General features: G+C 40.4%; 1 protein-coding gene across 3 annotated transcripts in view; it reads left to right on the top strand.

Annotated features, from left to right (window-relative positions):
- The window catches only part of CENPF (centromere protein F), a 58,796-nt gene that overhangs the window by 5,619 nt on the left and 31,085 nt on the right, over window positions 1–22,092 (top strand). For 2 of the 3 annotated variants that reach the window (XM_049635190.1, XM_049635188.1), the window contains exons 4-10: window positions 1,303–1,424; window positions 1,865–1,956; window positions 3,792–4,083; window positions 5,212–5,414; window positions 13,935–14,060; window positions 15,026–15,154; window positions 18,715–18,837. In XM_049635190.1, coding sequence (XP_049491147.1) covers window positions 1,303–1,424; window positions 1,865–1,956; window positions 3,792–4,083; window positions 5,212–5,414; window positions 13,935–14,060; window positions 15,026–15,154; window positions 18,715–18,837 — 1,087 coding nt within the window. The remainder of the gene's footprint in view (window positions 1–1,302; window positions 1,425–1,864; window positions 1,957–3,791; window positions 4,084–5,211; window positions 5,415–13,934; window positions 14,061–15,025; window positions 15,155–18,714; window positions 18,838–22,092) is intronic. The other variant, XM_049635189.1, reaches the window with a different exon arrangement.

The following is a 22,092-nucleotide window of genomic DNA, read 5'->3' as shown; positions in this document are numbered from 1 at the left end:
ACTAAAAAATTTTTTTTCTTAAATTCATCTCTAGAATTGCCACACTTGTTACACCTTTGGTAGTCTATAGATCTGGACTATTCCTTGTGGTAGTGGCTAGCTACAGGTGGCTATTAAGCACTTGAAATGTGACTATTACAAATTGAGTTAGTGCTGTAAGTATACAATGCACACCAAATTCTGAAGGTTTGGTACAAGGAAATGTAAAATAATAGTATTTTGTATTAGTCAATAATTAGTATTGACTACAAGTTGAAGTGATAGTATGTTGAAAATACCGAGTTAAATATAAAACTAAGACTAAATTCATTTTTTCTTATTGCTCTTTTCACGTTAGTAGAACCTTTTCTACTGGATGGTGCTGTTACCTACCATAAGTTCAAATGTGATTTGATTTGCTGAGTAGTCCTTTTCAGTCCAGACATTGTTTCTTCCTTCTCAGATTGAGTTTGGAACTGGGTGGAGCCAGGGCACTGGGGCACTTTCTTTACTGCTTTCTTCACACCTTATATGTAGCCAACAGTCCACAAGAGACTGTCGCGTGCACGTCAATAGCCACTCTATACTAGCTATTCTATACGGTGTTCATTTCATTTCTTGTGTTGAGCTGAAATCACAAATGTTACAGATTTGCAAGATTTGAGTCTTCTATTCCCTTCGGCTGTCTGATCTGAAAGGTGTTCAGAACCTATACAGTGTATAGCTTCCTATTTCTTTGTGACGGTTTCCAGCCCTGTCTTCTCTAGATGCACTACGTTAACTGGATTTTTGTGTCTATGTTTTTAAAGTGTCATAAAATTCATGGCAGGTATGTGTAAGGTTTTTGTAATGATTTCACATCACAAGTGATGTCATTCGGTTTCATGATTTGAGCTCATGCTTCGGCGACACCAGTTTCTTTCGATGTTTCTGAAGTTCTGGGGTGTTTTGGGGGTTGGTTTGTTTGTTTTAATATTCCTATGTCTTTCTTTGGCTTAGAATACAAAATTTGCTCAGAATATATCCCCAGCCTCCCAACTCTGTTACCATAGTGGTTTTTACAGATCTTCATTATAGCCTTTATACCACTGTAATTCTTGGTTCATATTTCTGTTTCCCTGACCACACTGAGTGCCTTTGATGACGGGGGGCTGAGTCTGTCACATGAGTTAGTTCTTATTAAATGTCTGTTGGGTACATGAAGTGCTGAAGAATTCTTAGAGGGATGGGTTTTTTGTAAGTTTATTACTCTCTGGGAGCGTAGTGCTGGCATTCTGTAGCATTTGCTCTGATGTGGCATCCTCTTGGGTCCTTTTCGAACAGGTGTAAATCTGAACTTGAAAGAAGCCACCAAGCCGCACAGTCTGCAGATGCCTCTCTGCATCCATGCACTACACCACAAAAAATTTTTGCAACTCCACTAACACCAAGTCAACATTACAGTGGTAAGGATTTTTTCCTTCATAGCTCTTTTATTGGGATTTTAATTTGGTCAAAGAAATCAATTAATTCATCTTTGAATTCAACTTTAATATGAGCATTAAAAAAAAAACTTTTTAATTTGGGCATTGCATGGGCAATATATCCATTTGTGTATCTGTTGAGCCATATTGAGCCACCAGGTAAGCCTTCAAACTTTTCATTTTATTATCCTGCAGTGTGTTTTAAAAGTAATTCAGGTTGAGAATATTCAAAGCACCTATGTCTCTATAATTTGATACTTGAGTAATTTGATCAGCGTCTGTTGTCCAAACCCAAATGTTCTGTTTACTTCGTGTACCAAGCAAGATATTCACTTCTAGACTATTGTGATGATTGTTCATCTGTGAATTCCTTTATGAAATCAGTGGCCGAAGTCAAACTGTTTCTCATTGTCTTTGTTTAGGCTCCAAATACGAAGATCTAAAAGAAAAATATAATAAAGAAGTTGAAGAACGAAAAAGATTAGAGGCAGAGGTTAAAGCCTTGCAGGCTAAGGTAAGTTAATTATGGGCCTCACGATAGAGTATGTGGTTGAAGAAATAGTACTTTGACATACAGAAATACGAGGTTAGAGAAAAATCTGGTGTACGTAGAGCCCGACACATTTTTCTTACACTGATAAGATAAAGTACTGGCTCATTACGTTAGTTGTAATCACTGTTCGGTTTTAAAAACAAGTAGCAGTGAAAAAATAGAGTGGGGAGATCAGTTTATCCCTAGACATCAGATGTTCATCAAATTCTATAGAAACTGTAACCATATAATTATTTCCCTGTTAAGATCTAATGGTAAGGAGAGGGTAGGAGCAGAGTCATTCCAGACGCTCACTGTCTGGCTTTATCACCTGGAGGCCATTGCTTCATATTCATTCCTTATGGAATGTGGGGATTGCCACAGGGGACATGGGGTTTGAAGGTCATTATTTATGAAGTGTTTATTTCGAGGAGAATGTTATTAAGGTAATCTCCCCATTCCTGTTAAATAAGTTGCTGACCAGGGTATTAAATTCCATTTGGGTAAATAAACAGGTGGGCAAAGAGATTTAATGTCAACAAGAGAAACAAAATACAGGTATTAGAAACCCCTGCTTTTAGCTTAGGGACTGACCCCCAAAATACCTGGTATCTGTAGAACTAACTTTACTGTCTCTGTTTGTGTGATGTTATTTGCTAAAAAAAAGAAAAAAAGAAAAACAACAACAACAACAAAATTCCAGTTTTGCACCTCATGTTGCAAACTTATATTTCTGCTAAACATAAGAACTCCGTGAGATGGGACAATTCAGCAAAGAGTTTAAGGGTGAATTTATAAGTAGATACCTTAAATGTTGAGGGCCAAAAGGTACCTGTTAGAGCTTTAACAATTTTAATTATTTTCCTGCCTCTAAGCCTTTTTTGGAGGTCATTAGGATTCTGATATATAGCAAAGGTATTGCTTCTCAAGATGAATAAAAATTCAACAGTAATTTTCTGGTTTGTCTTAGAAATATCATGTGCTTTGTTATCCGGTCCAGTCCGGTCATTGGTACCCATTCTTCTGACATTGATGCCCAGAGTTTTTTTGATGGAAGAATTCGAGTCTCTATAAACAGGAAACCTCTCCCTGTGGCAAGAAAAGCTTTTGTTATAAAGAATTTAATGCAGCATCTATGGCCATATCTTGATATTTGTCAGAACAGAGACAGAGAGAAGAACAAAAGAAGTAGATAAAGGGAATTAAGAGTACATTTGTTTGAGGAACACTAAGGAATATATAGAATCGTTGAATCATTGTACACCTGAAACTAATAAAACACTGTATTCTTGAATTAAAAAAAATTCAAAGCAGTAGCAAATCCACAAATGTGTAATATATGATATAAAACACCTGATATGTCATTTTTTTGGAGTGGTATGGTAGAAAGTGAGATTCTTGAAAGAGTTCTTTAGATTAATATTTAATTTTGATTCTCTTTGTGCAAAGCTACAGGGGGAAGCGACCAAGGACAGGCATAGGAAAACCAAATTTCAGAATTCAAATGGTAGTGAATACTCACTTGTATTTAATGGAGTATATGAGGGATGCAAAATAAATATAAAACCGGAACCCATCTTAATAGATTGGAACTCAGATGGTAGTGGCTTAACCCTTTAATGCTAAAGTCTAACCATTAGAAAGTTCCCTCACTGGATATTGGCACTTAATGGTACCCTTGACTCGATGAACATTCTTTGTTGGTACACAGTGGAAGTGTTAACTTCTTGGTATTTTGTCTTTATGTTCTATCTGAAAATGAATAGCATTGAATATTGAGAAGTCTAAAGGGCTCTAAAGAGTTTCTATCTTTACAGAAGGTGAGTCAGGCTATTCCTCAAAGTACAATGAACCACCGGGACATTGCACGGCATCAGACTTCATCATCCGTGTTCTCATGGCAACAAGAAAAGACCCCTAGTCGGCTTCCGTCGGGTGCACTGAAAACTCCAATTAGGAGAGATTTCTCTGCATCTCCTTTTTTTGGGGAACAAGAGATGACTCCAAGTAGATCAACTTTGCAAACAGGGAAAAGAGATGCGAGTAACAGTTTCTGTGATAATTCTAGCAATTCTCATCTTTTGGATCAGTTAAAAGCCCAGAATCAAGGTAACTTTTTCAGCTAAATTAAGTTGAAAGGAAATTTTCCTAAGATCATTTCAGAGGTGATTCCAGATGTTTCTAGTCCTAAGAAGCGCTCATGTATTTCGTTGGACACGTTGGAAGTAAGCACCTCAGTCTGGTGATGGGAAATACTATTTTGGGTTAAAAGATACCACAATTTTCGAATATACTTTTATTTGTACTAAAAAGCTGGTGCCTCGAAGCCTTCAAAAGTAGGCTGAGTGGCTTTGTCTTTCCAGAAGTAGGGTCAGTAGGTCGATTTCAGTTGACCCTCCCCAGGCTTCTCATCTGACTTTGTTTTGTGGCCCCTGGAACAAGCCTGTGGTCGGCCCGGCTTTGGGTAGAGGTGAGGCGTGTGCTCTGCTCTGCCAGGTAGTCCATATGGGAGCAAACCTGTAACCTTGGCCATGGCTCCACGCTACAGCTGACAGCCAAGGGTACCAGGTGGTGTTTTGGAGTCTACTCTGCAGACTCTGATAATTTCCAGTGCTATGATATATTGAAAATCACCGTCAATGTTTGCTGGTGAGAATTGTCCCACTGCCAGTGTCTTTGGAGCCAATATTGTGTGTATGTAGGGAAAAAAATGAAAAAAAAAATTATTGTTAATTTTGGCAGTATAGGAGGTTCATACTGTCTTGATCTTCACTGGAGGTAAAGCTACCAGAGAATTTGGGAGTGTGATTTTTTTACTGCTTAGCACTCATTTGCAGATGATATGAGCACAAAACAAATATTAGTTTGCCAGTATATAAAATCAAGTGGTAGTTTTAACATAGGGTATTATATGGGATGCACTTTTTGCAGCCTCAGTTAGGTACTTTTCACGATTTTTAGAAAACCATTTTCTTTCCCAAGTTTCTCTGAAAACATCAGAAAATTTGTTTCCCCTGCTTCCTATGGGATATTAGAATACGAATGACAATAGAGACTAACCATTAAAATTAAATCCAATTAAAGTAGCTTCCATGTGTAACGTGAATCGATTGATATTTGTCCCACCAAAGGTTTCAGAGCAGAGTAATAACATAAATGACACCGTCTGAATTTAGATGTAAATTTTTGGTGAAAAATATATATTAATTAAAGTGTGGACTTTGTTTGTGGTTTAAGAGCTAAGGAGCAAGATTAGTGATTTGGAACTACGTCTGCAAGGACAAGAAAAAGAAACAAAAGGCTACGCGAGTAAATGTCAAGAACTCCAACTCCAACTGGAGAAAGCAAAAGTGGAATTAATGGAAAAAGAGAAAGTTTTGAATAAAAATAGGGATGAACTAGTGAGAATGACAGCACAGTACGACCAGGCATCAACCAAGGTACTGGACTTTTCATGAGTTCTTGAAAACCTACACTTTGTCATATAATTCTTCGGAAATATTTTTCATACACTTAAATTTCTGAAATAAATGTTAGTAATGAGCCTCATTAATACATACTAGGCAGTATTGGTGCAATTGAACTAGTAAGTTCTTTTTAGAGCTGGGTAAGTGTGGGGTCCAGTCTAGATGCACGATTTCCCAGCAAAGTGGCTTGGGCTAGTTGCTGATTTCTTTTCCATCTCAGAGGGTGCAGGAGAATAACGGTTATGTATATACAACACCTGACACATACAAGAGGCAACTAAGTAATGGAGCTTTAAAGAGGTTTAGGAGGTACAATAGAATTTAATTGATCTGGGGCGCCCTCCTGGGTGGCTCAGTCAGTTAGCATCCAACTCTTGGTTTCGACTCAGGTCATGATCTTCTAGTTCGTGAGTTCAAATACCACATTGGGCTCTGTGCTGACAGTGTGGAGCCTGCTTAGGATTCTCTCTCTCCCTCTCTGTCTCTCTCTCTCTCTCTCTCTCTCTGCCCCTTCTCTGCTTGCTCTCTCACTCTTTCTCTCAAAATAAATAAACTTTTTTAAAAAATTAAAAAAAAAAGAATTTAATTGATATACTTTTTTTTTTTTTTAATGTTTTTTTGAGAGAGAGAGAACGTGAGTAGGGGAGGGGCAGAGAAAGAGAGGGAGAGAGAGAATCCCAAGTAGGCTCTGCCCCATCATCCATGCAGAGTCCAACCTTGAGATCATGACCTGAGCTGAAATCAAGAACCAGATGTTTCACTGACTGAGCCACCTAGGTGCCCCTAATTGATCTACTTTTGGATCCAACATACATACTCCTGCCATTGAGTCTCAAGGTTCCACCTAAGGCCAACTTTCTTAGCGTGTTTGAGGGTGTTTTGTTGTTATGGTTGTTGCTTTGTCCCCAGTCTATCAATAGTGTTTTATTTATTTATTTATTTATTTATTTATTTATTTATTAAATTCGTTCATTCACGGATTCATTTGATTTGTTGTTGACTGCTTGTTGTATGTCAGACACTGTTCTGGACCTGGGGATGAAGCAGTGAGAAAATAGACAGAAAGCACTGCGTTTGGGAAGCTTCATCCTAATGTTGGATGTAACATAAATATAGAGTCACATAGATAATATGGTGAATGGTGACAAGTGTAGAGAAAAATGAATTCTCTTCTAGGACCAACTGATTATTTGGTGCTTCCTGAGCCCAGTCTTTATCTGGGTCCAGCGTTTTGCTCACATTTGCCTTTCTGCCTGGCACACTCTCCTCTTGGAATACTCTTGACATGTTCCTCAGCCCGTATGCAACTTCCTTCATCTTTTAATGCAGTGAGATCTTTTCTCCTGGCATCCCCCTTAACACCCTTTTATTGTCGTTACCTGTGTCCTAGCCCTTTGGGTTCCCACACTTGGCTAATTGTCAGAATGACAGAGAAACTTGCAGAATTAATCCTGTTAGACCCATGTCTGATGTGGGCCCAAAGAATTTACTTTTAATAAACTCTCTAGATATTTCTAAGGCAGTAGGTAAGAACCTCTGTTGTAGGTAGACTTACATCTTCTGTTGGTCTCCTGAAGGCAGGTTCATTCGTCTTTTCTTTTTTCTTTTCTTTTCTTTTCTTCTTTTCTCTTTCTTTTTTTTATTTCTTTCTTTCAAAATTATTTAAAGGTAATTATAGATTCACATGTACTCATATAGAATAGTAGCTTGTTAATAAGGCGAGTTACATTGATCACTTTTCAAATATTTGAACGAACCTTGTATCCTTGGAATAAACCCTACATAGCCGTGGTGTATAATTCTTTTTATACATTTCTGGATTTTACTTGCTAATAATTTGTGAGGATTTTAGTATTTATATTCATGAGGGATATTGGTCAGCTGTTTTCTATTTTTGTTCTGTCTTTCTCTGGTATTTGTATCAGAGATCATACTAGCTTCATAAAATGAATTGGGAAGTGTTCCCTCCTATTTTTTGGAAGAGATATGTAGAATCGGTGTTATTTCTTTAAGATATCCATGACTTGCAAAAAAAAGAAAGAATTGGTGTTATTTCTTTCTTTATATGTTTGGTAGAATTCTCCATGAAACCATCTGGGCCTGGAGATTTTTGGGGAGGAGTTTTAAAATTACAAATTTAATTTTAAAAATAGTTATATAGCTATTAAAATTATTTATTTAATATTTGATGAGTTGGGGTAGTTTGTGTTTTTAGAGGAAATGGTCCATTTTATCCAAATTTTTAAACTTATAAATGTAGTTATTTGTAGTATTTTCTTATCCTTTTGATGTTGGTAGGTCAGGTGATATTCTCTGATCCTTTTTTTGTTTTTAATTTTTTTATTATTATTATGTTTATTTATTTTGAGAGAGAGACACACACACACAGAATGCAAGTGGGGGAGGGACAGAGAGGGAGACAGAATCTGAAGTAGGCTCCAGGCTCTGAGCCATCAGCGCAGAGCCTGCTACGGGGCTCAAACACACGAGTGTGAGATCGCAACCTGAGCAAAGTCGGACGCTCAACCAACTGAGCCACCCAGGCACCCCTGATGTTCTCTGTTTCTGATAGTGGTGTCTTCTCTTGTTTTCTCTTTGTCAGTTTTGCTAGAGATATGTCAATTCTGTCAGTAGCAACAATAAAATTTGTCAGTTTGTTGATCTTTTATTGATCTTTCCAAAGAATCAGCTCTTTGGTTCATTTATTTTCTCTATTATTTTTCTTTTTTCAACTGTATTCATTTTTACTCTGGTATTTCCCTCTGCTTGCTTTAGGTTTATTTTGCTCTTATTTTTCTAGGTTGTTGAAGTAAGGAGGTTAGATTATTGATATGAGGCTTTTCTTTTCCAGTGCAGGCATTTAATGCTATAAATTTCCCTCCATACTACCTCAACTGTGTCCTACAAATTTTGAGGTATTGTATTTTAATTTGTATTTAATTACAACGTATTTTTATTTTGTATTTAAAAAAATTTTTTTTAAGTGTTTTTATGTTTATTTTTTGAGGGGGGAGGGGCAGAGAGAGAGGGAGACACAGAATCTGAAGAAGGCTCCAGCTCCGAGCTGTCAGCACAGAGCCCAATGTGGAGCTCAAACCCATGAACCGTGAGATCCTGACCTGAGCTGAAGTCAGACGCTTAACCGACTGAGCCACCAAGGTGCCCCACAATTCAACGTATTTTTAAAACATTTTCCTTGACACTTCCTCTTTGCTTCATGGATTACTGAGAAATACCTTGTTCAGCTTCCAAGTGGTTAGAGATTTTTTTTCTTTTTGTTACTGATTTCTAATTTGATTCCATTGTGTTCAGAGAAGATACTCTATGATTTCAGTTCTAAGTTTGTTGAGGCTTGTTTTATGGCCTAAGACAGTGGTCTATTTTGGTGTATGTTTCATGCAGTTGGGGGAAAAATACATATATTCTGTTGTTGGGTGGAGTGTTCTAAAATTATCCTTAGCCCCAAATCATCTGTTGGTTGATGGTGTTGTTGAATTCTTCCATATTTTTGTTGGTTTCCTGTCTATCAATTGTTGAAAGAAGGATGGTGAAAGTCTTCCGTAATTGTTGATTTATCTATTTCTCCTGTCAGTTCTATCAGTTTTTGCTTCACATATCTTATAGCTCTGTTGTTTGGCGCATGCACATTTAGGATTGCTATGTCTTTGTGGACTGACCCTTACCATTATAGAATAGCCCTCATTGTCTCTGGTAATTTTCTTTATTCTGAAGTCTACTCTTTCTGATATTAACGTAGCACTCTGCCTTTCCTTTAATGTTTGCATGATGTATTTCTTTTTACTTTCAGCCTATCTTTTTATTATTATATTTGAAGTGAGTTTTGCAAAGACAGCGTATAGTTGGGTATATTTGTTTAAATCCACTCTTCCCACATCTGTGTTTTAATTAGCATATTTAAACCATTTACATTTAATGTAACCATTGATGTATTATGGCTTAAAACTGATATCTTATTTTTTGTTTTCTATTTCTTTTTCATTTTGTTGTTTCCTTTTTGCCTGTTTTCCTGTGGGTTACTTGAACATATTGTATAATTTCTAATACTTTTGGATGTATTTCTTTGTAGAGCTATAGTGACTGTTCCAGATATTACATTATATATACACACAATTTATCAGCCTATTGGTGTTGTCATTTAAGAAGCTCTAATGGATTACAGAAAATTTACTGCTCTTTTTATCCTTTTACCTTTGCCCATTTATAACACAATTTTCGTAAGTGTTTACCTACATATAGAACCACATCAGACAGTGCTATATTTTTTGCTTTAACTGTCAAACATAACTTAGAGAACTGGAGAAGAGAAAGAAAGCCTATTATTTATACCAATGTTGTTGCTTACCTTGTTTTTCCTTCTTACCCAATTCCTTTCAAGTTTCCTTCTTTCATCATTTCCTTTTTGTTTAGAGAACTTCTTTTAACCATGCTTTTAGGCCACATATTCTAGTTTTTCTTTTTGTTACTGCATCCTGGAAGTTATTTCTTCAGGATATACGGATTCTGGATTGGCAGTTCTTTTCTTTCAGCACCATCATGTTTTTCCCTTGGGTCCTAAAGTCCCTAGTTGCACAATCTTTTCTCCTCTTAGAGCTTTCTTTCATTTGTCCAGGGTTTTGAATTGTTCTCAACGGGAGGAATAGGGAAATGTACCTCTATTCTTACTGGAAGTGGTAGTCCAGGTTCATTTTTAGACATTCTCCTAGTGCAGTGCTTTGCAGAGATACTGTTGATAAATATTGATTCAGTGCGTGAGGATGCAGTAGAGGGTCAATGGGATCATGACCTACCTTGACCCATATATTTATTCACTTTGTGCAATCTGAGTTTATAGTCTTTGTCTCAAAGACTTGGATTTGAGCCCTGACTCTGCCACATCCCAGTTGTTTTGCTTTTGAGTTCTGAGCCTCCGCTGTCTAATCAATAAAATGGTCTTAATAATGCCTGTGTCATAGAATTGTTGTAAAGAATGAGATAATTTTTAGGAGAGCCTGGGTGGTTCAGTCAGTTAAGCCTCCGACTTAGGCTCAGATCATGATCTCCCAGTTCGTGGGTTCAAGCCCTGTGTCGGGCTCTGTGCTGACAGCTTGGAGCCTGGAGCCTACTTCAGATTCTGTGTCTCCCTCTCTCTCCGCTCCTCCCCTGCTCGTGCTCACTCTCTCTCTCTCTCCCTCTCTCACTCTCAAAAATAAATAAACATAAAAAATTTTTAAAAAAAGAATGAGATAATTTTTATAAAGGCTTAGCCTAGTGCATGGCACATGGTGAGTTTATAATAACATATTATTATTACATGGAGTTCCTTGTCAGTTAAGCTTCTTTTCAGTTGCCTATCTGCCAACTCAGGCTTTCCTATATATCAGAATTATACCTACTCTATTATACTTTGTCTTACTGGTTTTTGTATGACAGGATCACTGAATCTTTGTTCTATCTCACGTATTTGGTAGGGTTTCTTCTTACCAGATCGTGAATTAAAACTTTTGACCAGGACAGTGCTCAGAACTTAGCTCTGGCTTTCTATTAGAAAATTTCCTCCAGGTTCTTAAGACCCATTCATTCAATGCTTTCTGGCTTCCTTTTTTTCCAGTGAGCTACAAATCCACCTAGCTGAAAATTCAGTGTACCTTTCTCCCTCTTGCCTATTAGCATTGCATAACCTAGTCAAATGTGTTGCTAGTCAAATTATGCTTGATTTTTGCTCTTCCCTGGTCTACCATTAGAATTACCCAGTAAGTAAAATGGAGCTAATTCAATCAAAATCAATACCGTGTTCTTTGAACCTATGCTGTGTCTAGTACACTTCTTTTCCAAGTATTTGCAACCTGTGTGGGGTACAAAGTTTGAGCTCAAGTAGAAATATTGAGGCTGGCAGCAAACCTGGAGTCCAGCACTCACATTTCACAGATGAAAGCTGAGGCCCCGGGGTCTTAAATGAGTGCCCAGGGTCACACACTGCATATTTTCAAGGATTTCAGCCCTGGGCACGATTTTAGAATATTACGGAACATTCGTGACACCTAGTGGTCAGCTACTATTACGTGGATTATGCGTCATCAATATCGGAATGTCATTAGAAAATTTTAAATAAGATCTAAGTATCTTCTAAATGCTCTTTTTTAACCTACTCCTGTAGTAAGAGTTGTTGATTCTGAGAGGGTAGTGGGATGTGTTGCAGTTTGAAGGAGGGCCAGCAGAGGGCACCAGGGGTTCATTCATCTCTGTCTTGCATGGGTTTTTTTCCCTAGCCACTGTCAACCACCAACATCGGGACCATCGTTTGGGCAATGATGTTTATCAGAGTTGTTTCCCGCTGCATCCCCAGTGCCTAGCAGGGTGCTTGACATATAGTAGGCTCTCAATAAATATTTGTTGGGTTCATATTTATTATCATCATCATCATTTTTTTTTTTAAGTTTATTTGTTTTGAGAGAGACAGAGATAGTTTGAGCCAGGGAAGGGCAGAAAGAGAGAGAATGCCAAGCAGGCTTCACACTGCCAGCTGTGTGGCCCAATGCGGGGCTCAAACCCATGAACTGTGAGATCATGACCTTAGCTGAAATTAAGGCTCAGACGCTTTACCGACTAAGCCACCCAGGCACCCCCTTATTTATTATTTTTATAAATACTTTCTATAATCTTTTTCCTTGGGGATTTAAAGATTCAAGAACAGTAAAGATAGTGACAAAGGTGTCTTAATGTCTAAGGCAGTGGATTAATTTGTACCACTGGTTCAGTATTTTTCTTTTGAATTTGGTATATTTAAAGTTCTGATAGCTGAGGGGCGCCTGGGTGGCTCAGCCGGTTAAGCGCCAACTTCGGCTCAGGTCATGACCTCACAGGTTCGGGAGTTCGAGCCCCGCATCCGGGCTCTGTGCTGACAGCTCAGAGCCTGGCGCCCGCTTCGGATTCTGGGTCACCCTCTCTCTCTGCCCCTCCCCTATGTGCTCTCTCTCTCAAAAATAAACATTAAAAAAAATTTAAAGTTCTGATAGTTGCAAAATCATTTAGTCATTAGTGACCAGCTTTGGTCCTTTCATCTTTGGTTAGTTAATAATTGGTGTCTGACTGGTCTTCTGGCAAAGTATTATGTCATGCTTTCTTTTCCTCCCAATTTCTCTGTTAAATTTCTAATATTTCTAATAGTTTTTTTTTTGTTTTTTGTTTTTTTAATTTAATTTCTGAGAGAGGAGGGGAGGGTGAGAGTGAGAGGGAGACACAGAATCCAAAGCAGGCTCCAGGCTCTGAGCTGTCAGCACAGAGCCTGATGTGGGGCTTGAACCCACGATTCGGGAGATCATGACCTGAGCCGAAGTCGGATGCTTAAGTGACTGAGTCACCCAGGAGCCCCAAATATTTCTAATAGTTCTGGATGAGACTGTAATGAGTCTCAGAAAAATACTTTAGAAGAGATATCTGCCAAATACTGGCACATTTCTTTTAGACCAGGGAGTTCTCCCCCACCCATATGAAGTGTTCTTATTCTTCCCTGGAAATTTGGAGTTGTTTTGTAGGGCATTTTAAGGATTTGAACACCATGGGGAAGATTCAGAGGAACAAAACTTGATAATTTAAGACCATTTTATTCCAGTTTAATTTTAGAAGGGCATCCTAAGTTTTGATTTAGCCATCCTAAGTTGGCTATGTACAAAGGCAAAAAGACTGTTCTTTGTGTTGTTTATGGCAGCTTGGTTAAAAACAGTTGTGATATTCTCTGGAGTGCTGTGAACCTTCAGAATTTAAAATGGCACAGTGAGAGCATTGTGGAAAGAAGTATTTTAATATTTAAAGTTTCCCACAAAATCTTATTATGCTTGAAACAGACTGTCCTATGAAGGTGATGGGTACCCTCTGATTATTTTGCAGCTTCTAAATGACACAGGTCAACATCATTGCATTTGAACCTCTCATTTCCATGCAACAATGTTAGATGAATCTTTATTCAGACACACGTATTTCTTCTTTCATAGTTCAAATTATGGAGTATTTATTTAAATGGTCTAATACTTTACATCCTCTCTAATATTTCCCAAATACAAACATTATGTGTGCTAACATAAATATAGTGGTTTTCGTAATTGCTGATCGTTTCATTATTTTTTAAATTATATTTTTAACGTTTATTGATTTTTGAGAGACAAAGAAAGACAGAGTGTAAGTGGGGGTGGGGCAGAGAGAGAGGGAGACACGGAATCTGAAGCAGGCTCCAGGCTCCGAGCTGTCAGCACAGAGCCTGACATGGGACTTGAACCTGTGAACCACGAGATCGTGACCTGAGCAGCAGTCGGACGCTTTACGAACCGAGCCACCCAGGCACCCCTTTGCTGATCATTTTAATCCCAACTTTTTATGACACAAAATGTCAAAACACAAAGATGAACTTGAACCAGATCTCAGGACTCACTTTTCTAAAATTCCAAATATTTGCTTCTTGCCTCGGATCCTTGTGTAGTGACCATTTTTATTTGTTGTCAGTGTGCTGCGTTGGAACAAAAACTGAGGAGATTGTCTGAAGATTTGAGCTGTCAGCGACAAAATGCAGACAGTGCCAGGTGTTCTCTGGAACAGAAAATCAAGGAGAAAGAAAAGGAGTTTCAAGAGGTAAGTAAGGTAAATGGATTCACGAGGAGTTTGTCCGGAAGGCTCTTGTTGGGCATTTCACAGTTTCATCATCTGAAAAGAGGAGCTGTTTGTAGTCACTTGGGGTGTTCCGTGAGAGAGGGACGGCTTTGTGAGGAAAAGGTTCCCATGTTTTCTTTCACACTTCCATCTTTCGGTTTTCGATGGGAGAAGGGACTCGCTAACCAGCATGTTCCTTTTCATCCGTTTCCTCTGATTTGTTTGCGATTTAATACCAAGTAGGAAAGGACCATCTCTCCTCTTTCAAACACCCTCAGTTGTGAAGGGAGTTGTATCCTATTCTCCACCTGTTTCTAAAGCCTGTGGGTTGGCAAATATATTCGAAAGGTAGCTGATGTACTGGGGAAAGAAATTCCAGAAGTATTACTGCCGGGGGCAAGTGAGTTCGCCTGGCGGAGCGTATCGTATGGACTGAGGCTCTCTAACCTTTCAGTAAGAGCGCCTGGAAATGGTAATCTGGTATCCTGACGTGGTTATCAGAGTTCACTGGTGGCATATCCTTGCTGTCGTTCTCAATTGCAAGCGATGCTGTGGTGTTTGAGATCTTAAGCCCCAGTTTTGAGCGCCTTTGATTTCCTAGCTGAGGTGTGACTGTGACAGCTCAGCTCTCCTCTCTTTTGCCCCCTGGGCTTGTGGAAACAGAGATGAGGAACGTAAGATTGGGGATGGGACGGAAGCCGGCTAGCTTCCACGCGGTCAGCTGGCGGACTTCTTCCCCTTCCCCCCCCCACCCCGAGGCCTGCGTCCCATCACCGGGACCCGCACTCGATGGGTTATGTTTATCATGAGGTGAGTGGTCAGCCTGGCTCCCTGTTGTGCGCTGCTCTTTCAGCGTGGCATGGCCTGCAGGAGGTTGGCGGCTCACCCCGGAGTCTCCTCGTTAACCGGCGTCCGTCGGACTGATGCGCGTGTCTTTGGTGTTTCAGGAGCTCAGCCGTCAACAGCGCGCCTGCCAAGCGCTGGACCAGGAGTGCACGCAGATGAAAGCCAGACTCACACAGGAGTTACAGCAGGCCAAGAACACTCACAATATCCTGCAGGCTGACCTGGATAAAGTAGGGAGCTGGCTTACCTCTCTCCTCACTTGTTCCCCCTTTTCCTTGTTCGCGCGTTTTCTGTCTCACGGCTGACATTCTGATGCTTCCAAAGAAAAGCTGCCTTCCTTATCAAAGAAGAGAGCAAACTGAATCCTTCTGGGTCTGCGCTTCCTCATTTACAGAAGGAGGGGAGTGAGTGAGGACCTGAGATCTGAAGGTCTGGGGAGGGGTGTGATATTCCTGTGGATTGGGGTCATATCACCAGGTGGGAGCCGTCCGGAGTGATTCACGTCCTGCAAATAGTCAAAGCGCTGAAAACTATAATCCATTGACTTATTTGTTTATTGCGGGGGGTGGGGGGGGGGAGCTTGAGAGGAGGAGCAGAGAGAGAGAGAGAGAGAGAGAGAAAGAGAGAGAATCCCAAGCAGGCTCCTCACTGTCAGTACAGAGCCCAGTGCGGGGCTTGATCTCATGAACTGGGAGATCCTGACCTGACCTGAGCTGAGATCAAGAGTCGGATGCTTAACCAACTGTGCCCCCCCCCCCCCCCCCCCCCCCCGGGCACCCCAGCAGTGAGTGTTTTAAAGTGTAAGTCAGGTTATGGGACTCCCCTACTCACAGCTACAGCTACTTCCCACCTCTCTTATAGTAGGAGCTTATCCTTCCAAAGGTCTGCAGGACCCTGGTGGCCTTTCCAGCACCTCGCTTATTGGCCTCTTTGCTATTGGTAGAACACGCTCAGCATCTTCAGGGATGTGCTGTGTCCAGATGGATCTGTAGGGCACCTTCACTTGCTTGAGCTTTCTGCTCTCATGTCGCTTTATCCATGACATCTACCCTGGTCACTACATAGATCCCTATCCTCAAATACTTTCTGTTTCCTTTACCTTGCTTAAGTTTTCTCCATAGGGCATATCATCTGTTGTACAATACAGCTATTTCGTTGTTTTGTTTTTTTTTAATGTTTGTTTATTAGAGAGAGAGAGAGAGAGAGAGACAGAGTGCAAGTGGGGGAGGGGCAGAGAGAGAAGGAGACACAGAATCCGAAGCAGGCTCCAGGCTCTGAGCTGTTGGCACAGAGCCCGGCGTGGGGCTTGAACTCACAAACCGCGAGATCATGACCTGAGCCGAAGTTGGATGCTTAACTGACTGAGCCACCCAGGAACCCCTCTTTGTTTCTTTTTATGCTGTGTTCCTTCTATCACTCAAATCTTTCCATGAGGACAGGCTTTTGCCTGTTTAGTTCCCTGCTCTACCTGTAAACACAAGCACTGAATCCCATAGCTTGAAAACAGCACAGCAGGTGGATTATAGTCCTTCGCTCTTTTCTTGACTTGACCCATATAGCTTGACAGGGTGACACATTGTGGAGTTTACTGTGAATATGTCAGAGATTCATCTCTTTACTTTCTTAGTGCTTGCTTCTTTGTTTATTTTTAAAATTAATGTTTACCATTCAAGTAGAGTCTCAGTTTATGGGAAATACAGGTTAACTCTCAAGTTCAGGATATAACAAAGTGGGACGAGTTGCCCTCTCTTCGTAGAGGAGCCAGAGATGGGGAGGCAGCTGGAATGGGGAGAGGTAACCATCACTGTCATGTGTTACGTACTAATTAGGGGTTCTCTGATGTGCTCATAATCCTCTCTCTATCCAGCTATCCAAGGTTGGTAGAAAATAAAAATCCTCCTTTCCCAGGATAACTATTAAAGGGTTTCCTTCAAGACCCTTTAAAAAAAAGTCCTTTTGGGGCACCTGGGTGGCTCAGTCAGTTAAGTGTCTGACTCTTGATCTCAGCTCAGGTCTTGATCTCAGAGTCATGAGTTCAAGCCCCACATTGGGCTCCATGCTAGGCTTTTTATTTTTTATTATTTTTTTCTGTTTTGGGGTTTTTTGTTTTGTTTTGTTTTTTGAAGAGGTCTATGAGTCTATAAGAAAGGACCAGTTTTATTTTTGTTTCAAATGCAACATTCTGTTGGTAGTGTCTGAGCCTTGCTTTTATTGGATGTTTTCTAGTTTAATTATTCTACAGGTGGATGTTTAGGTTGTCAACGTTATCTTGTTCGTTGTATCCCTGGGGATGGCATTACTGGGTAACATGCATGTTTCCGTAGGACACCTTTCCACGTGTGAAATTGGTGGTCTCAAGGACAAGATGTATTCTCCCTTGTAATCGATTCTGACAAATTGCTCTCCAAAAAATTGTAATTTACCTTCTCACCCAGTGTGAGAGGTCCTATTTTTTCTCATCCTTGGAGATAATCCTGTTTTTAAAAATTTTGTCAACTAAGAAGTGAAAAAGTCATCTTAATCGTTGTTTCGATTCATTCTTCCTTGATTACCGCTGAGGATGTTTCTTTCAGAAGTTGATATGTTTGTATTTTTTTGCATAAAATTGTCTACTTCTATTATTTACTCCTTTAAAAAATTGGTTTACCTTTTTCTAAATGGAACCAAAGATGTGCTCTATTTGTTGTATTATGGAAATGCATTTTTTTAATGTTTATTTTTTATTTTTGAGAGAGAAAGTGTGGGGAAGGAGCAGAGAGAGAGGGAGACAGTATCTGAAGCAGGCTCTGTGCTGACAGCAGAGAGCCTGACAGGGGGCTCAAACTCATGAACTGTGATATCATGACCTGAGTTAAAGTTGGATGCTCAACCGACTAAGCCACCGAGGCACCCCTGGATATAGAATCTTAAATCTGTTATATAGCAAATACTTACTCCCAGTCTATTTCATAGCAAATACATTCTCCCAGTCTGTTTCTTTTCCTTTCTTTTTTTTTTTTTAAGTTTTTATTTATTTTGAGAGAGAAAGAGAGAACAAACAAGCTGGGGAGGGGCACAGAGAGAGGAAGAAAAAGAATCCCAAGCAGACTCTGCACTAACAGCTCAGAGCCCGATGTGGGGCTCAAACTCACAAACGGTTAGATTATGACCTGAGCCGAAATCAAGAGTCTGGTGCTTAACTGACTGAGCCACCCAGGCACCCACTTCCAGTCTGTTTCTTATCTCAACTTTTCTTTTTTTGGTTGTTTATTACTATTTCATTGTTTCTTTTTTTTTTTTTTTTTTTTTTTTTTTTTTTTTTTTTTTTTTTTTTTTGGTAGTTAAATTTTTTTTTCTCTGCTACTTTCTCTCCAAACCCAGCCCTTTTTGATCTCCTCTATGCTGTCACCCACAGTGCTCTGGTGGTATTTTAAGTTAAACTTTTAATGCTGTATTTAGCTGTGACATATATTGTTTCTCACCCAAAATCGATGGCATCAGTTCTCATGTCCCGTGACCATTTTACTTAAGAAGAAATAATTTAGAGGCACCTGGGTGGCTCAGTTGGATAAGTGTCCAGCTTTGGCCAAGGTCATCTCAAGTTTCGTGAGTTCAAGCCCCACATTGGGCTTGCTCCACTTCAGATCCCCTGTCCCCCTCCTTCTGCCCCTCTCCTGCTTGCATGTGCACTCGCGCTCTCTCTCTCTCTCTCTGTCTCTCAAAAATAAATAAATGTTAAAAAAAAAAGAAATAATATATTTAAAAAGTACAGGACATAAAAATTAAACCTTACCTTGTCTTCTTTTTACAGGTCACATCAGTAAAGCACCAGCTAGAAAAAAATTTGGAAGAGTTCAAGCAAAAGTTCTGCAGAACCGAACAGGCATTGCAGGCGAGTCAGATGCAGGAAAATGAGCTGAGGAGAAGCAGTGAAGTAAGTGAGGCGTAGATGAGTATTTATCAACTTTTCTAAGTGGAAAGAAACAAAACTGGTGATAGGATGGATCATGTAGATCCCCTTTCCAAGGGTTGGCTTTTGAGCCTATTAAAAACTTTGTGGAAAGTCCTAGGTTTAAACAAAAGCAACGACAGATGAGGGACTTCTAGATTTAAAATTCTTCCAAAAACAAGTAATCATCAGTTGTTGCCCCAACTTCCAGAGTCACGTTGGGCATGTGCAAGACTGTCAGTGTCTTTCTTGGGAAATTCATTCTTGTTACACGAAATGGTGGATGAAGTTTCTCCAGTGGTGTGGATACGAGGAGGGCACGCTGATGATGTGGGATTTTACTCGTACTGACTTTAATTTGGCTTTTCTATTTGGTGGTCTGGAGTTTATCTTAAAGGGTTAATTTGAGAACCATTTAGGGACAGTTAATAGATTGAAACAACTTGAATAGAGCCATAAATCAGCACAAAGAAGCATAGCAGAACAGAAGTTTCTTTTCTATCAAATAATGTCACAGGAAAGCATTTTTCCCACTTCTTTAAATCTTTTGCGATCATTTTTTAGACTAAAGATTTTTTTTAGAAAGAGTTTTTTTATTAATATTTTTGATGTTTATTTTTGACAGAGAGAGAGAGAGTGAGTAGGGGAGGGGCAGAGCGAGAGGGAGACATAGAATCTGAAACAGGTTCCAGGCTCTGAGCTGTCAGCAAAGAGCCTGACACAGGGCTCGAACTCGGGAACGGCAAGATCGTGACCCAAGCTGAAGTCGAACAAACGCTTGACCGACTGAGCCACCCAGGAGCCCCTTTTTCAGAAAGAATTCTGCATAAAGGATATTTATTTATGCAGATGAGGAAACTCTAAATGTATTCATCCCCACAGCTTGGAAGAATGTATCATGGTTGTGAAATCAGAACATCTGTCAGTAGCAGAGAGGTGATTGTTAAAGCAGGCAGCCTCAGAGGGGTAATGCTGTTGGGGACAGGAGGCCCCGGCTCCAGCAGCCCAAGTGGAAGAAAACTTGATGTCAGATGATGCTTTCATCAGAGAACGATTTCAAATGGAAGTGTTTGTTTCAGCAAAACAAATGTTTGCCTTTTGGCCAGTGGGGACCAACCAACAGATGCTTCTGCTAACATTTCCACAGGCAGACTGGCACCGAACCCTTCCCCCTGTGAGCTTTCCTTCCAGCCAGAAACTCTCCCGCGACTCCACTGGCTGCCTGGTGGAAACATTTTGTAAAAGCAATCGTCTGGTTAAGAGGGTCCAAACACTGTTCTCTTGGCCAAGGCGCGGTGGAGGGCTGGACATGGTCTTGCAGGTGTTTCAGAAGACACGTGGAGACCCCCACAGCTATAGAGCTGTCCACCGTGCACTCTGGCCTGTGCGGTTAAATGCATTTCACGTTGCACCTAGATTTCCTCGATTTTGGTTGTCCGGTGCAAGTGCCTAGCACAGGGCTAGGGGATGCATGGAGTATTTGCCTTAATTTATGTTTGTGGGTATGTGTCTTCTTTTGAGGATGATACCAAGAATGCAAAGGGTTTAGCTATCTCTTGCACTTTGCTTTGGGATTGGCATTAGAAAAGTGACTTACCCAGTAAGAGCGGCACTATAACTTAGTAGCAGAACGATAGCTTTAGAGTCAGGAAGATCTGGGACTGCATCGTTTTCTGCCACTTCCCTGCTCTGTGATCTTAGGACAGTGACCTAGCCTTTCTGAGTCTGACTTTGCTCATCTGCATATAGGGAGGACTAAATAATACCCTTTCCTTTTCCAAGCTGTATTAATGATTGAATTTTGGATGGAAAGTGCTTAGATGGTCAACGGCTGTGACTGTCTGATGTGCCCACTGTTTGCTCTCACCTGTAGGCACAGAAAGTGATGAGCAAGGGACAGTGCATTTGAGATTTCTCACATTAAACATATTGCCCGTCCTGTTCCTCTAGCACTCTGGTAGCTTTTTCGGTATCGAACTCTAAGTAAGTGCAAACACACCTCGCATGCTTAGAGGTTTTGGGTGCTGGGATAATGTGACAGTTGTACTGAAATTTTCCTTGTCTGCATTTAGTAAACAGACATGCTGCTCACAATGAGAAGATATCAGTAGAGAAATATGATTAAATGGCCCGATCAATGGTCAAATTCAGATCTAGTGTCAATGTGAAAGGAGGCTTTGGGTAAGCTGCTCATCCCACACCCCAAGGCCAGCCTGCTAGCATTGGGGTGAGGCAATAAAATAGCATCGTTCGGTAACCAGGATGAGGGATCACTTGCCTAGGGACCTTCCTGAGCACAGGGATCTGTATGACATCGGTTCCCGAAGGAGCTTGGTCTGGCAGACAAGAATGGTGAGGTGGGAAGGGCAAAGAACATCCTCTGCATCCATCCCCGGTTCATGGTATAGACTTCACCACAGCAGGGGACATGTTAAGCTCCGTTCATGGGTGGGATCATGAAATGCCACACAGTAACTGAAATTTGTTTTGTCTGGCCCTGGGAAACGATGCTTCCCTTGCTGCTCCTAAAACTGAAGTTGATCTGGGTGGAATTGCTTGCTAAGCTCTAATGCTGGCTTGTGGTTATAGGGATTTGTGTTGTGTTTTTCTAGACTAGTGCCCAATTTTGCAAATCATTTGAGGACATAAGAGATGCCTGGGAGAATACATCCTTGTATGCCGAACTCATTGTTGATAATGAGCTACCCAATCAAGTCTTAAGTGGCTGTGGCCTCACAGAAAACTAATTGCTGATGGATGGCAGCCTACAGAGCCATTTTCAGATGTTCATTTTCCAAATTTGGGCCTTTTGAAATTCTTGGGTTGGTCATAGCCATAGTATTATAAGCCTGCTGGGTCCCAGGATTGGCTGAACATTTTGTTAGAAACAAATATTTACGGAGCTAATGCCAGAAGAGAGAAAGACATGTTAATCTTTCCATTGAGCTTACTATTCATTTAAATGCCCCCAGTTATGGACAGAGATAGATAGAGACCAACAGATACATGAACATCCAGTTGCCCCCTTCCTTCTCTTTTCTCCTTCTATTTACCTTGCTTCCTTCTATTGGGGATGCCCCCAGCTTTGCACACAGCGTCTTCTCAGCTTTCTTGCCCCACCTCTAGGTGCGGATGCCATTCGACTTGGTTACTTTTTTAGGGTAAGCAAAGATTTCATAAGTTGCCCAATAAAAATGCGAAGTCAACCCAGGCGGCGCAACTCTAGTTACTCTTTTTTTT

Source organism: Panthera uncia, chromosome F1, assembly GCF_023721935.1.
Source record: "Panthera uncia isolate 11264 chromosome F1, Puncia_PCG_1.0, whole genome shotgun sequence".
Lineage (NCBI taxonomy): Eukaryota > Metazoa > Chordata > Mammalia > Carnivora > Felidae > Panthera > Panthera uncia.
This window is presented reverse-complemented; position numbering and strand designations above follow the sequence as displayed.